The sequence below is a fragment of the Taudactylus pleione genome, unplaced genomic scaffold, assembly GCF_031769625.1.
Source record: "Taudactylus pleione unplaced genomic scaffold, aTauple2 ptg000333l, whole genome shotgun sequence".
Lineage (NCBI taxonomy): Eukaryota > Metazoa > Chordata > Amphibia > Anura > Myobatrachidae > Taudactylus > Taudactylus pleione.
In genome coordinates, this window is record NW_028284734.1 from 1463214 (window position 1) to 1476319 (window position 13106).

Genomic DNA, 13106 nt, shown 5'->3' on the forward strand with positions numbered 1-13106 from the left:
TTTATTTACTGTATAAGAGCTGTACCTCGATCACTAACTTCTAGCTAAGCACTGCACCACAGCTACTGACCTGAGATATAAAGTGAAGAGAAAGTACCAATTAACCAGCTCCAGTCATTTTTCAAACATGGGTGGAGATTAATCAAAGCTTGGAGAGGGATAAAGTGGAGAGACATAAAATACCAACCAATCAGCTCCTATCATTTTACAAACACACCCTGTAAACTAACAGTTAGAAGCTGATTGGTTAGTACTATGTGGCCTAGTTATCTTTAAATATTTGCTGCATATTCACCAAAAACACCCGCTTTCTCCCATATCTCCTGCGGTCCCTCCATTTCCAACAGCAGCTGCAACCCCCATACGTTTCTATGGGGGATGTGATGCTGTCGGACTTACCAAGCTGGAGTTTGGCCCCACAGCTTACGCCATCTGAAAATTGCGTTGTGCGCTGTAACCTATGGGATACACTTTTACTGGGAGAGGGTTCCTTTCTAAATCCTCCACAGCAAGCACTGCCACGCATGTGTGGTCAGTAGACTGCAGATGTACAGGAGTCCCAGCACAGGAGTGGAGAGACCGCTGATATAGGGCCTGATTCATTACAGATCTCGGCTGCGATTACGCACGCAGTCTCACTGCGAAGGTATGCTAATCCATTGAACTGTCGTTTTTACAAAAGACCTCTTTAGTAAATTCAGAGATGTTCGCTAATGCTGCCACAGCTGATAATTTGTACGCAGCAGATTTGCACAAATATGCAAATGTCGCAGATTCCCAGCGGCAGCTTAGCAAATCCAAGCGACTGCTTACAAAGACGGCTGCAGATCAGTCGATAATCGTCCTTCTGATCAAACCTATGGTTGCGCAGAATGACTGCGGGAACTGAGATGTCAGAGCCATTTTCACTGCTTATGGGATCGCAGCTGCATGCTGAGACATGCCCCAATAACGGTCGCGACACCCCTGCTTATGAGTCACGCCAAAAATGGTCCCTGATTGTCCCCCACTTTGCAAATATATCCTCACTGCGAGCGACAACGAAAATTAAACTTGACGCATGTGCAGTTTACCGATAATCGCCCAACTGTGTAAACATCAGCATTGCGTCCATCTCAGGCACTTTGTCAATAATCATACTTCTGCTAGTTTTTCACTCTCACTGTAGCTGACAAGAATACCTTCCTTTGTATGAGATTCCCACTTATGGGCTGATTCTCAGTGGCAGTATTTGCGGCAGACACGGAAGGCAGATTTACTACGCTCTGGAAAGTGATAAATTAGAGAGTGATAAACTACCAATCAATCAGCTCCTGTCATTTTTCAAACACAGCCTGTAACATGACAGTTAGGAGATGAGTGGCTGGTAGTTTATCACTATCCAAATTATCACTTTCCATAGCTTAGTACATCTCCCCCTCAGAAAATGACGGTCACATGCAAAAATATTCGTAAATTTACATTTGCATGTGTCCGTGCAGAGATCTGTGTGACTCCGAATCAGCTTCTTAGTACACTGTACAGGGCAATGGATTTCCTGTGAAAGATGGTCAGTATTTGCAGAGGAGCAGCACTTTGCAGGAATTGGGCGATTCCTAGCCAAGTATGGAGTAGGCACACTAGTGGTTAAGTGCCACTTTGCAAAGAAGTGCAATAATGCTTTAGTAATGGAAAGGCTTTGAAATAAAATATGAGCTTATTTCTTAATCGTCAGCAGAACCCAAAATCTAAAAAACAGCAATTTAACTTAAATAAAGCTTGCCTTCAACAGGGGTGGGGGGTGCATATAAATACAGGGCCTGATTCAGAGCAGGACGCTCTGACCAGAGCACTCGCTCTGAATCAGGGCCCTCCTACCTAAACTTGGAGCGGCCTCTTGGACGCTCGCATAGCTGTGGGTTACCACCCACAGCTTATGCGAGCGTCCATGAGGACGTTTAAATCATTCCAATACCACTGTCAATTTATCTTTATACCACTGTAGTATCTACCATTGTTTCACCCCTATACCTTTTTTTTTTTTTTTTATATATATATATTCATACTTTAGACTAATTCTCAAGTCTTGCTACTTTAACAGCTCTACACTCCTTTTTTGGTTATAATTTACTATTGTAGTTGTGCCTTTACATCTTCCAGCACTGTTCTTTCTTTTATCTGATTTTGACCTTTGACCTGTACTGCTCCCTCATCTCAAACTCATTACTACTACTGACTTTTTCACCCCCAACCGCCTCATCTACACGATGTCTCTTTTATTCTACTCCACCCTCACTCAGCCGCTACATTATTTTCTCCTCTACCACCAGTTTTCACCTCTTTTCTCCATCCATAGTCCCCTCTATGTTCTCCCCCTCCTCTGTCTCTCTTCATCACATATTAGTCTCTCAACTGCATCTCCCACAACTCCAGTATTATTCACTTCTCTTCCACCATGGTCCTGCTGCACCACCACTAAACCCTGCACCCTCTCTTTTCTCCAAGTTACCTATCCTCTCCCCCCCCCACACCACACTAAACCTCCACCTGACCCACCACCTGCTGTCACCCTTCCTCATTCAGAAGCCAGCCACATAACCCCACACTCCTTATTCCCCTTCTCTAGATCAGTATCACCTCCACACTGCATCAACCCTAATAATCTCATTCTCCTCTCACCTCTTAACTCTGTCCCTCTCTCCTGTTCCCTCTGGAAAGCCAGTTTTGTCTATAATAAACTGGTCTCCGTTCATGAGCACTTCATCTGCGATGCCTTGATTCTCCTAGCCATCACCAAACCCTGGATTTACCCCTCTGACACCACTGCTCCTGCAAAATTCCTCCATCACTTGGCTTCCTGGCTCTTAATCTTCAAATGGGCCATCAAGACCCATTTCTTCCTCAATGCTTTCCAGCACTCATCCTAACCCACTACTCTATGCTCCTTCCTCACTATCTAGCCCATCTGTGTCACCCCTGTTTGTCTGACCCTCCCCTCAGAATGTAAGCTCTCGCGAGCAGGGCCCTCTTTCCTCACGTGCTTCTTCTTGCCATACTTTTACTTTCATTCACAATGGCACCTAAAACTGCTTACTGTCACCCTGCTGCTTACTTAGGTGTTATGCAGCATTGTTTATAAATCATGTACTTGCACTGCATTGTCTGTACTGTTAATAGCTGTTGTCTTAGGTGCTCATTTGTTTCTGTACTTTGTAAGGCGCTGCGGAACCCTTGTGGCGCCATATAAAGGATAATAATAATAATAATGGTCGCGATGGTCAAGACCATCGCGCTTGCGACGAGACCCTGCGGTAGTGATGTCAGTGGGGCCGGACCCAGACGGTAGGCGTTCCCATGGGAACGCCTCCGTCTGGCAGCCACGCCCCCGGCTCGACCACCAAAGGGGGCGTGCTGTCTGTCACCATCGACAGCACGCCCACTTTGGTGTGAGACCCATAACGACGGCTTGACCGTTGTTATTCGGGTCTCGCGCATGCGCACGACGGAGCTCCCTCCGTCGTGCGCATTTGGGTACCATCGACCTGCTTGCGAGCGTCCTGCGCTCGCGAGCGGGTCTGAATGAGACCCACAGATTTATCTTCAGCAACACAGAAGGGATGTTTAAACAACAGCAATTAGCTTACTACAATGGAGTTACAGTACATTCTTCTGCATTTCCTCTTGTCTGCAGTGAATAAATGCACTCAATCCAGTTTTAGCTTAATGTCATAATTATGGCATTATCAATTAAAAAAATATATATAAATTATTTATCTGAGCTTTTATCCTGTGAAGTCAGCATGTGTGTGCAATTCAAGGGTTAATACATGAAGAGCAAATTGTGTGTAAGTAATGAACCCGCATTTCCCCAAAGCTAGCTGATCTGGTCCCTGTATCATGCTATAATTTGTCTTAGGACTTGATTCAGAGTTGTATACAAACCCGATGGCTTGCATACAACTCTGATTGTTTGGAGATCTGCACATGTCCAGGTCTCTTTCCGCAACTACGGTTGCCGCGCCCCTAAGCCCCAGTATGACTGACATTCTGCGGCGGTTTTCAGGCAGGGAATGAGCGACCATGGCAGGCGTTCTTGAAAATGGTGGGGCGGCATTTCTGGGAGTGCAGAGGCCAGTGTCTGCATCTTCCGGCAACATAGCTGCGATGGCCATTCCCAGCACCCCTTCGCGGAAGTCTCTTCAACGCAAAGTCACTCTTACCGACAGAGCGGTCCTTTGCGGTGATCGTCATGCATACCAGCGTTACCAACGCCGGCATGCGATGACCGACAGAATGCATCACAAGTGCGATGCGTAATGCATCCCACCCAGTATGCTGCTGCTGAGCAGAACTCAGGAGGCTGGTTGCTATGGAAAATGATGTTAAATACGGTGCTTTAACATTCTCATTCCACGTACAGTATGTTATCACAGCAGCACACTGAGGTCGTCCTATGAGAACGTTTCCTGATACTAGTAATAAAATAATGACTGAAGTCATCGCTCCTTCTCAGTTTTAGCTGCGGTCACGTGTATAATATGCAGCTGCAGCAGCGGCCAGTACCCAGCACACCCTATTCCCGCCACTACTCCTCACGTCGGGCTCGGGCGGTAGTAACCTTTCCCGCGCTATGACTGAGTCGCTGGACGCAGCAGCTGCGTGACTGAGAGACTGTCAGTGTCTGTCAGGTGTCGCTGGTTACTTACTGCGCTGCTTGGTGGTAAGGTCAGTGTGCAGTCAGGGAAAGGTATATATTTATATATTTTTTACCATGGACACCCAGTCTACATACAGTGCAAGCCCCATTCATCCACTAATAACACCTCTGTCAGTACTGTCTGGCGTGGCGTCTCCCTGATTTTCTGTAAATGTAGTTTCTTTGCTGAATGCTACTGTGTGTATTTGATATGTCCTTTTATGGGTAGGGTGGAAGTTCATTTCACACAGCAGATGTACCTTTTATATAACGTCTAATCATAGGTGGGCTAACATTTATATTAAGCATAGTTTTGTAGGTGCAGGAGCTGGGTTAAGTATGGTGCCACTGAGATGGGGTGTACTGTGCCCATTGCTTCCCATGTGCTGGAGTGCCACTATCCCATCCCTCTTATGTGCAAAATATGGTACAGTAGGTGCGCGTGGCAGCCATTTACAGCACTGCGTGGAACTAGCCAGATTGGGATTGACAAAGCCCTCAGAGAGGAACTGTACTGCCTAAATCAGGGAGGTGGGTTATATATATCTCATTCCAATATTGAGCATCTCGATTTACAAGCTTTACAGACTCCCTAGTAATTCTTTGTGTAGTGCCCTGTATGTTTTACAGGGTAGTAACTAACCACTCCAGCTAGCTACAGATATATCCCAGCAATTATCGCATGCATAGAACGGCTCTTCTGATGGTTATTTCTGAGAGTCCCTCTGCACATGTTGAATCCCTCTCGGGGGAGTCTCCCAAAAAGAAGCCCATGGGCTTCTATTAGGATAACGTTGCCTATTGGGTCTTGGTGCATATGGAAAATGCAGTCAAACCCCCGAAAACAGCAATTTCGTGGCTTTGACCGCGTGTTTAGCATTGAATTGTTCTGCCCGCATTGATATGTGAGAAAGGTACAGTATACAGGAGTAAAAATAGTCCAAACAGCATGTACTGTATACTATCATTTTTTTTTTTTTTTATTTAATAGCCAAGGACTTTGATTAATCAATTTGTAGATAGTAAACTTGGTGTGCTTAGAAAGTGTTAACTTTATTTTTGCTTTTTCTTGACTTTTATTACAGTTTAGTAATGTATTAAGCAAACTGCATTTTTATGTTTACTGGAGTACTCCGCTCCTGCAAATAAACGTGTAGAAATATTATTTATATGAACGTAAACTTTTAAAATTGCCAGAGGACTTCCCGGGGGTCGTTTTGTCAAACCTTACCTTGTATTGGATGCATGTGAAACACTTAAGCTGGCCACACATCTAAAGATTATCTGTCCAACCAGCCAACTAGTTGATTGGTTGGAATGAAAATCTGGTAACGTATGGGAGTAACTGATGATTAGCAATTTGCTCCTAAATGCCAGAAAACAGATGAAAATGGTCGTTCAGACAAGTTTGTTAAATGTTTGATCTAAACAATTTGTTTTAAAAACAGTTTTTGTTCATTTTCCGGCGTTTGGGAGCAAATTGCTGATTGTCATTTGCTTTCATCCCTTACCAGATTTTCATTCCAACCAATCAACTAGTTGGCTGGTTGGATGTAAGTTGGTCTAGTGTGTGGCCAGCTTTAGAACATAGGTATTCAAACTCTGAGGTCCATTGTCGAAGCCTTGGATGGAGATAAAGTACCAGCCAACCAGCTCATAACTAATTTTTCAAACACAGCCTGTGACATGGCAGTTAGGAGCTGATTGGCTGGTACTTTATATATGTTCCCTTTATCTCCATCCAAGGCTTAGTCCATAGACCCCTCAGTCCTCATGACCCCAAACAGTTCATGTTTTCCAGGTCTCCACAGAAACACATATTAAGTACAGGTTGATTCTCCCATATCCAAATATTCCAAAATACGGAATTATTTTGGCATCACTGAGATAATGAAATCTTTGATAATATTTGATGGTTCAATGTACACAAACTTTGTCTAAGGCACAAATTATTAATATTGAATAAAATTACCTTCAGGCTGTGTGTATAAGGTGCATATGAAACATAAATTAATTTAATTTCTGTACACAAATTTTGCTTGAGCCACAAAACTATTGAAAATATTGTATACAATTACCTGCAGGCTGTGTGTATAAGGTGTATATAACAAATGCATTCTGTGTATATTTGGGTCCCATTCCCAAGATATTTCATTATAATATGCAAATATTCCAAAATATGGATTATTCCGTTATCCAAAATACCCCTGGTCCCAAGCATTTTGGATATGGGAGACTCGACCTGTAATTGGCTCCACCTGTGTATATTTTAAAATGCATTAGTGAGTAATTATGTTGCTTTCAAAATCATGTCCAATCAACTGAATTTACCACAGGTAGACTACAACTAAGCTGCAGGAACATCTCAAGGATGATCAGTGGAAACAGGATGCACCCGAGCTCAGTTTAGACGGCCGGCCAACTCGAGGAAGAGTCCTGGTGGTTCAGAACTTCTTCCATTTACGGATGATGGAGGCCACTGTGCTCATTGGGACCTTCAAAACAGCAGATATTTTTCTGTACCCTTCCCCAGATTTGTGCCTCGAGACAATCCTGTCTCGGAGGTCTATAGGCAATTCCTTGGACTTCATGTTTGGTTTGTGCTCTGACATGCACTGTCAAGTGTGGGACCTTATATAGACCGGTGTATGCCAGTTTGCACCCAGGATTATGTTCATGTGCCCATCCCGGGTGTAACCCCTGTCAGACTGGCAGCCCGACACTGCACTAATGCCAGGCCGATGACGCCATCGGCATAACGTGGTGAGCCGGTGCCTGGAGATGATTCATTTCCAAGTGCCGGTTCTTCCTATGCAGAGAACGGGACCCGGGTCGCATAGACCCAGGTTAACCTGTTCAAACTGCAACACAAGCTGGGTTGAACACACCCGACTGCTTATTTCAACCTGGCTCTATCACACTGCACGGTAACCCGGGTTGCTGCGCAGTTATTGCTGCAAGTGTAAAAGGGGTAATAGACAAAGGTTAAGCTTCAAATTTGTTCTTGCCTAGGGATGTACTAACTAAATGCAGTGCATTTGAACAAGTGTCACAGTTATTCAGTCACGTTCAAATCTATACAGATGTATCAACTTTTATGAAAATTATTCAGAACAGTTCTAAACTGCAGCATATTAAGTACCTAACAGATACTGGGTGATGTAACCAAGGGATTGGTATGAAAGACGCCGGCAGCAGTGAAGATCCCGACAGCTAAAAGGTAAGTATAAACTGACCCTACTCCCCCAAAGTGGGTGGACTTTAGTAGCGGATGGACGTCTGCTTGTTTGATTAGCGATTGCTTGTGCGATTGCATTTTTGCATGCACATGCTCCGTCACGCACCCAGCGATAGCATGTTAGCGAGCGGGTCTGAATCGCCCCCATAGATTCAGAGACTCAGGCGCACACAGATATACAAATTAATCAGCACAGTCCCCTGGTGCTCCCTAATCACGTCTCATCGTGACTAAGACTCACTTTATTTTAAAGGATGCCTGGCACTAGCAGAGTTGCATGGGACCTGGCACGCGGAGAGGGGCTATTTGGTGTGACTAGCAATGATGTATGAGGACACATCTGTATAGACTACTGTATCAGCAAATTTTCCTGGAAGATCATAGGCATTTTAAACTGCAAGCAACTATTTCCAAAGTGTTGTATAGCTATTTCTCCATGTAGTCTTCCAGGTTGATGATCTCAGTCCAACCAGCCATATAGTTGGATCTTTCTGAGACCATTCTCCACAATTGATCATTTGCTTTGCAGTCTGCTAACTATTCTTTTCCTAATGTAAAAAAATAATTAAAACTGTGTGTTCACCAAACTACTTATTTCTATTTTTGTGCTTACACGAGTGCTGCTATGTGTAGTTTTTTTGCCAATGCTGTATTCAAATTCATTCTGTTGTATTTTTTTTTTCTTCCTCCAGGAGTGCTTTGCCAAATCAAGTGGTGTCCTTTTGAATGTGTAATTCCTTTATACTCGACAGACCAGCTCTGCCTACTTATCGCACAACAGAGTGTAATGGAAGGTAAAGCACCCCTATATTATTACTAAACTATGGGGGAAGTTTCAATTCAGCACACTGTGAACAGCGCCAGGAAGGAGTTCCCTGAGCTATTCAATTGCCCGTATTGTTAAGCCCGTCTAGAGGATTTCTGCTCGCAACCTCCTGAGTGCTAACAGCATCACATCCGGCACTTAAGTCGGGGAATGCCGGTTACCGCGGATAAGCAGGCTTAGAGACCGAGTTCTCCCGACGAAGTGCAGGGTGCGATGGGGACAATTGAATGCTCCAGAAACTCCTTCCCGGCGCTATTCACAACGTGCTCAATTGTATCGTACCCTATATATTTAAGTTTGCTTTAACTTGGCTGTAAATATTTTTAGCGCCAGTGCTGTATAAAGACTAAACTCTTGTGCTTGTTTTGTTGTATTATAGTAAGATAGATCATGCCCTAATGAGAGAAAACTGGATAATATTTTTTTCTTGTGATCTTTCCAGATATGGATTCTGCTGATACAGGAAATACTGTAAATTGTTCGATCTGTACTGCGCATAAAGAACCAGTGACTTTGAAATGTGGACTCTATTTCTGCTGTGATTGCATTGGGAAAGTTCTGGGTGCCCATGAAGCATCTGAGATATTTTCCCGTTCTGAGTGCACATCAGAGCAAGTTGACCAACCAACACTACTTAGGAACATTGTGGAGAAGTACAGGTCTTCTCAGTCACAGCAGGTGGAAGTCCAAATCTTCTGCACAAACTGTCTTTCCTCTGCTGTGCCCGCTGTTAAAACATGTCTGCATTGTGAGGTTTGTCTTTGTGAAAATCACCTGAAGGTACACAGCATGTCAGCTGAGCATGTTCTTGTTGAACCAACCACTTCATTGGAGAACAGAAAGTGTTCTGTCCACAAAGAGCTCCTTAAATACTACTGTTCTGAAGACTCCACCTGCATTTGTGTATCCTGTTGCCTGATTGGAAAACACAAGGGTCATGAAGTAGAATCATTAATTGAGGCTTCAAACAAAAAGAAATCAAAATTGAGATGTATCCTTAAAATGCTAATTTCAAAGAGAGAGTTGATTATGAAAAGAGTGGAGAATCTTCAAGAGCACAAAAAAGACACTCTCCAAAAAGGAGTTTGTTTATCAAAGCGAATTTTGACGCTGATTGAGGACATTAGAGGCCAGCTAAATGCTATGGAGAAGACCATCCTGAATGACCTCTCTAAACAGGAAGATCAGGTTGTACACTCTGCCGATGCATTAATAAAGCAGTTGGAGTTAAAGGATGAGGAGCACTATCAGCAGATGGTTCATATCGAAAAACTGTGCAGCATGAATGATCCGTTCAATATTTTACTTCAGGAAATAGGTATAGCAGGGCTTTATGATGATAATGTGGAGGTAGATGAGGAATATGAAGAGGGTGGAAGCGCTTATGAGCATGTAGAGGAAGAGGAGGAATGTGATGTAGATTCTGATCAAGAATTTGAAGAAGAGGAGAAATGTAATGTAGATACAAAAATTGCTAATGATTTTACAGGGGAGGGGGATGAGCACGATCAGGAAGAGGAAGAAAACTTTGATGAGGATGGAGAGGATTATAATGAAGAGGAAGAAACAGATGAGGAAGATTTGGATGATGAAGATTATGAAATGGAGGAAGACCTTGTTGAAGAGGAGGAAGAGATGGCATCTGATGGTGATTCGGATGATGAATGTTATGCAGAGGATAAAGATACTGTTGGGATTCTAGATGAAGATTTAGTCGCTAAGTCTTTGCAGGGGGGTTTAGCTGAGATTATGCATAGTGTTAAGGGAGGGTTTTATGCACAGAAGGCATCAGAAATAGTACTTGATTTAAATACTGCTGCTTCAAATATAGCTATTTGTAAGGACTTAAAAACTGCCACCTGTTCATTTGGTCAGCATTACCCGGAAACGCCAGAAAGATTTGCATTCTGGCAGGTTCTAAGCAGCACCTGCTTTTCTTCAGGAAGACATTACTGGAAAGTTGAGGCCAGCAAGTCAGCACGCTGGAGTATTGGTATAGCCTATGCCAGCATAGATAGAAAAGGATGCTACTACAGCATTGGTTACAATAACAAATCTTGGTGTTTAAGTAGTTGGAATTCTGAATATTTGGCTGTAAATGACAGTAAGGAGACAATGTTACCCTTCAAGATTTCTTGCCTGCAGTTTGGAGTATACCTGGACTATGAGGAAGGAAGACTGTCATTTTATGAGCTGTCCAATCCAGCCAAACATCTGCACACATTTACCACCACCTTCACTGAGCCGCTTCACGCTGCATTCTATGTCTGGTGTGATTGGGTGAAAATAATAAGCTAACTGTAATTTTAGCACATTATTTTGTAGAGGCTCATTTTCATTATTTAAATTCTGGAAAGATAACCTCTTCCAGTGTCTTTATAGTTTAGCGCACTTGGACTAAACTCTAGGAGCTTTCATTTGTTATGGCATAAGGTCATTTACAAAGTTGTGCCAGGTGCAGTAGTGTGTGCATAGATGACCTCGCTACTGCACCTGAGAGTCCAGACCAGATGCAAGCGAGTCTGTTGTCTTCAGTAGAAATGACTGTCACTAGAAAAAATTTTTAATTCCAGCCTGTTAGTTAAATGTAATCTGACTGCAGAAATCTTTTGTTAGAATTTATGGTTATTGGGTGCTGTGTAGCTTGATCACAAAGACTTTTCAGAGAATAATTTTAAAGCCGATCACTGAGATGGGGACTCACCTCCTTAGGATCAGGCCAAACACACTTACTGTTCGCAATTGCTAAGCTGATGTGAACAAATGGCACCTAGTATTAATGTGTGCATGCACCCCATGCAAATTGGTATGGTTTCTGGTTATGGGAACATCTTGACAGCTAGTCACAGTGATCACTGTAAAAGTTTTGTTCTGTATCCAGCCCTCCCCTTCTCCTGTCAGAATCATCTTGTCTGTGAGAGAGGTGGTCGATACAATGTTGCTGTGTGGCACAGTTATTTCTTCTCCCCCCCCCCCCCCCCCGTTTTCTCCGAATGATCCATTTTTGTACTGGACAAATCCATTTCTATTTTCTTAGGTGGTAGTATTTTAGGAAAATTATTAATGTTAACAATAGATATCGGATAATGAAGTTATAAGGTTAGGAGCTTCTAGACGTTAAAAAAAAAAAAAAAAAAAGTCTGGTGTTACTGTGTTTGAGTCTTCAGTGTTTAGAGAAAAACATGTTAATTTAGGTTAGTGTTTTTTTTTTTTTTTTAGCAAAGGGTTATTAGGTGTTATGCATAAGTTACCAAATTTTTTCTTTTATATGTTAAAACAGGCAAGTACATAGCTTGCCGGAGATATGGAAAGCTACACATCCTGACAACTTGGAGCTCATCTGTCCCAGTAAATGTGTTAGGGACTTTGCTGTAGAAGGACAAAGTTATCCTGCCAAGAGTACTAGGAGTCTGCTGAAAGAAGCATAAGCATGACTGGGTACAGCTTAGCCAGGCTACAGAAATATGTCAAGAAGATGTTGGTAGCCCTGTGAATCTATTGCTTCCACCTAAGAGTGTACATAACTACCACTGGAGGAGATCCGAATGCGGAGGCACATTAGCAATGCTACTTCAGTGACAGCGGGATGGTAGGTACATGCCGAGTTATAATTATTAATGCGGATGCAAGGGAGAGAATTGTAGAGGCTAAGAATAATCTCTACAATGGAGGACACTGTTACTCAACTTCAAATGATCAATTCTGGAGAATGGTCTTGGAAGGGTCAATATGTATGGCTGGTTGGACTGCGACAACCTGGAGAAATGGCTATACAAGACTTTGTATAAAGTTGCTTAAAGTTTAATGTGCCTATGAATTCCCAGGATAATTTGCTGATATGTTCTATAGATCTGCTTTTAACTCTGTGGCTAATAGTTAGGCTGCCTTGCTGATAATTTCCCATTATCTTGGTATCTGAGGCAGTTCCTCTAAATTTCCTAATAGTTTGCCCAGCAGCCAACATTTCAGATTATCCTTGATGATGATGTTGGGTTACCTCTTTGGCTTGTTTCTGTAATTCTGGAAATTTAATGTGAAATAACATAAATGCAAGTTATAGCTATGGACAGTTCTGTTCATATATGGCAGAAGTAGCTGAATGTATTGTTTCTCCAGTTGCCCAAGCTGTGGAAAAAAATAAAATAAAACATGCAGTCCCCATTCTTTGGTGCTTAATTCCAATCAGTACCAGCACATGCACAGAGGTGCATTATACTTACTATGTTGTTCATTTATCAAATATTGTAAGTGGAATAGTTAAATTCTGTTTTATTATCATTTTATTAAAATACCAATTTTTTTTTTCATTAATGTATTTAGTAGAAGTAGTCTGTAAATGACTGCAACATTTAGAGTTGAGAAAGCAG

The 13106-nt window shown here is 42.7% G+C and overlaps 1 protein-coding gene across 4 annotated transcripts; it reads left to right on the top strand.

Annotated features, from left to right (window-relative positions):
• The first annotated feature begins 4554 nt into the window (after positions 1-4554).
• LOC148508956 (E3 ubiquitin/ISG15 ligase TRIM25-like) lies at positions 4555-12900 on the top strand. Of its 4 annotated transcripts, none has more exons than XM_088443730.1 (3): positions 4555-4726; positions 8606-8707; positions 9182-12900. In XM_088443730.1, the coding sequence occupies exons 2-3, from the start codon at positions 8701-8703 to the stop codon at positions 11035-11037; spliced, it is 1863 nt and encodes a 620-aa protein (XP_088299856.1). In that variant the 5' UTR covers positions 4555-4726; positions 8606-8700; the 3' UTR covers positions 11038-12900. The 4 variants fall into 4 exon arrangements, with proteins under 4 accessions (XP_088299856.1, XP_088299854.1, XP_088299857.1 ...); XM_088443728.1 differs by having other exon boundaries at positions 4555-4704; XM_088443731.1 differs by having other exon boundaries at positions 4555-4699.
• Positions 12901-13106: the final 206 nt, after the last annotated feature.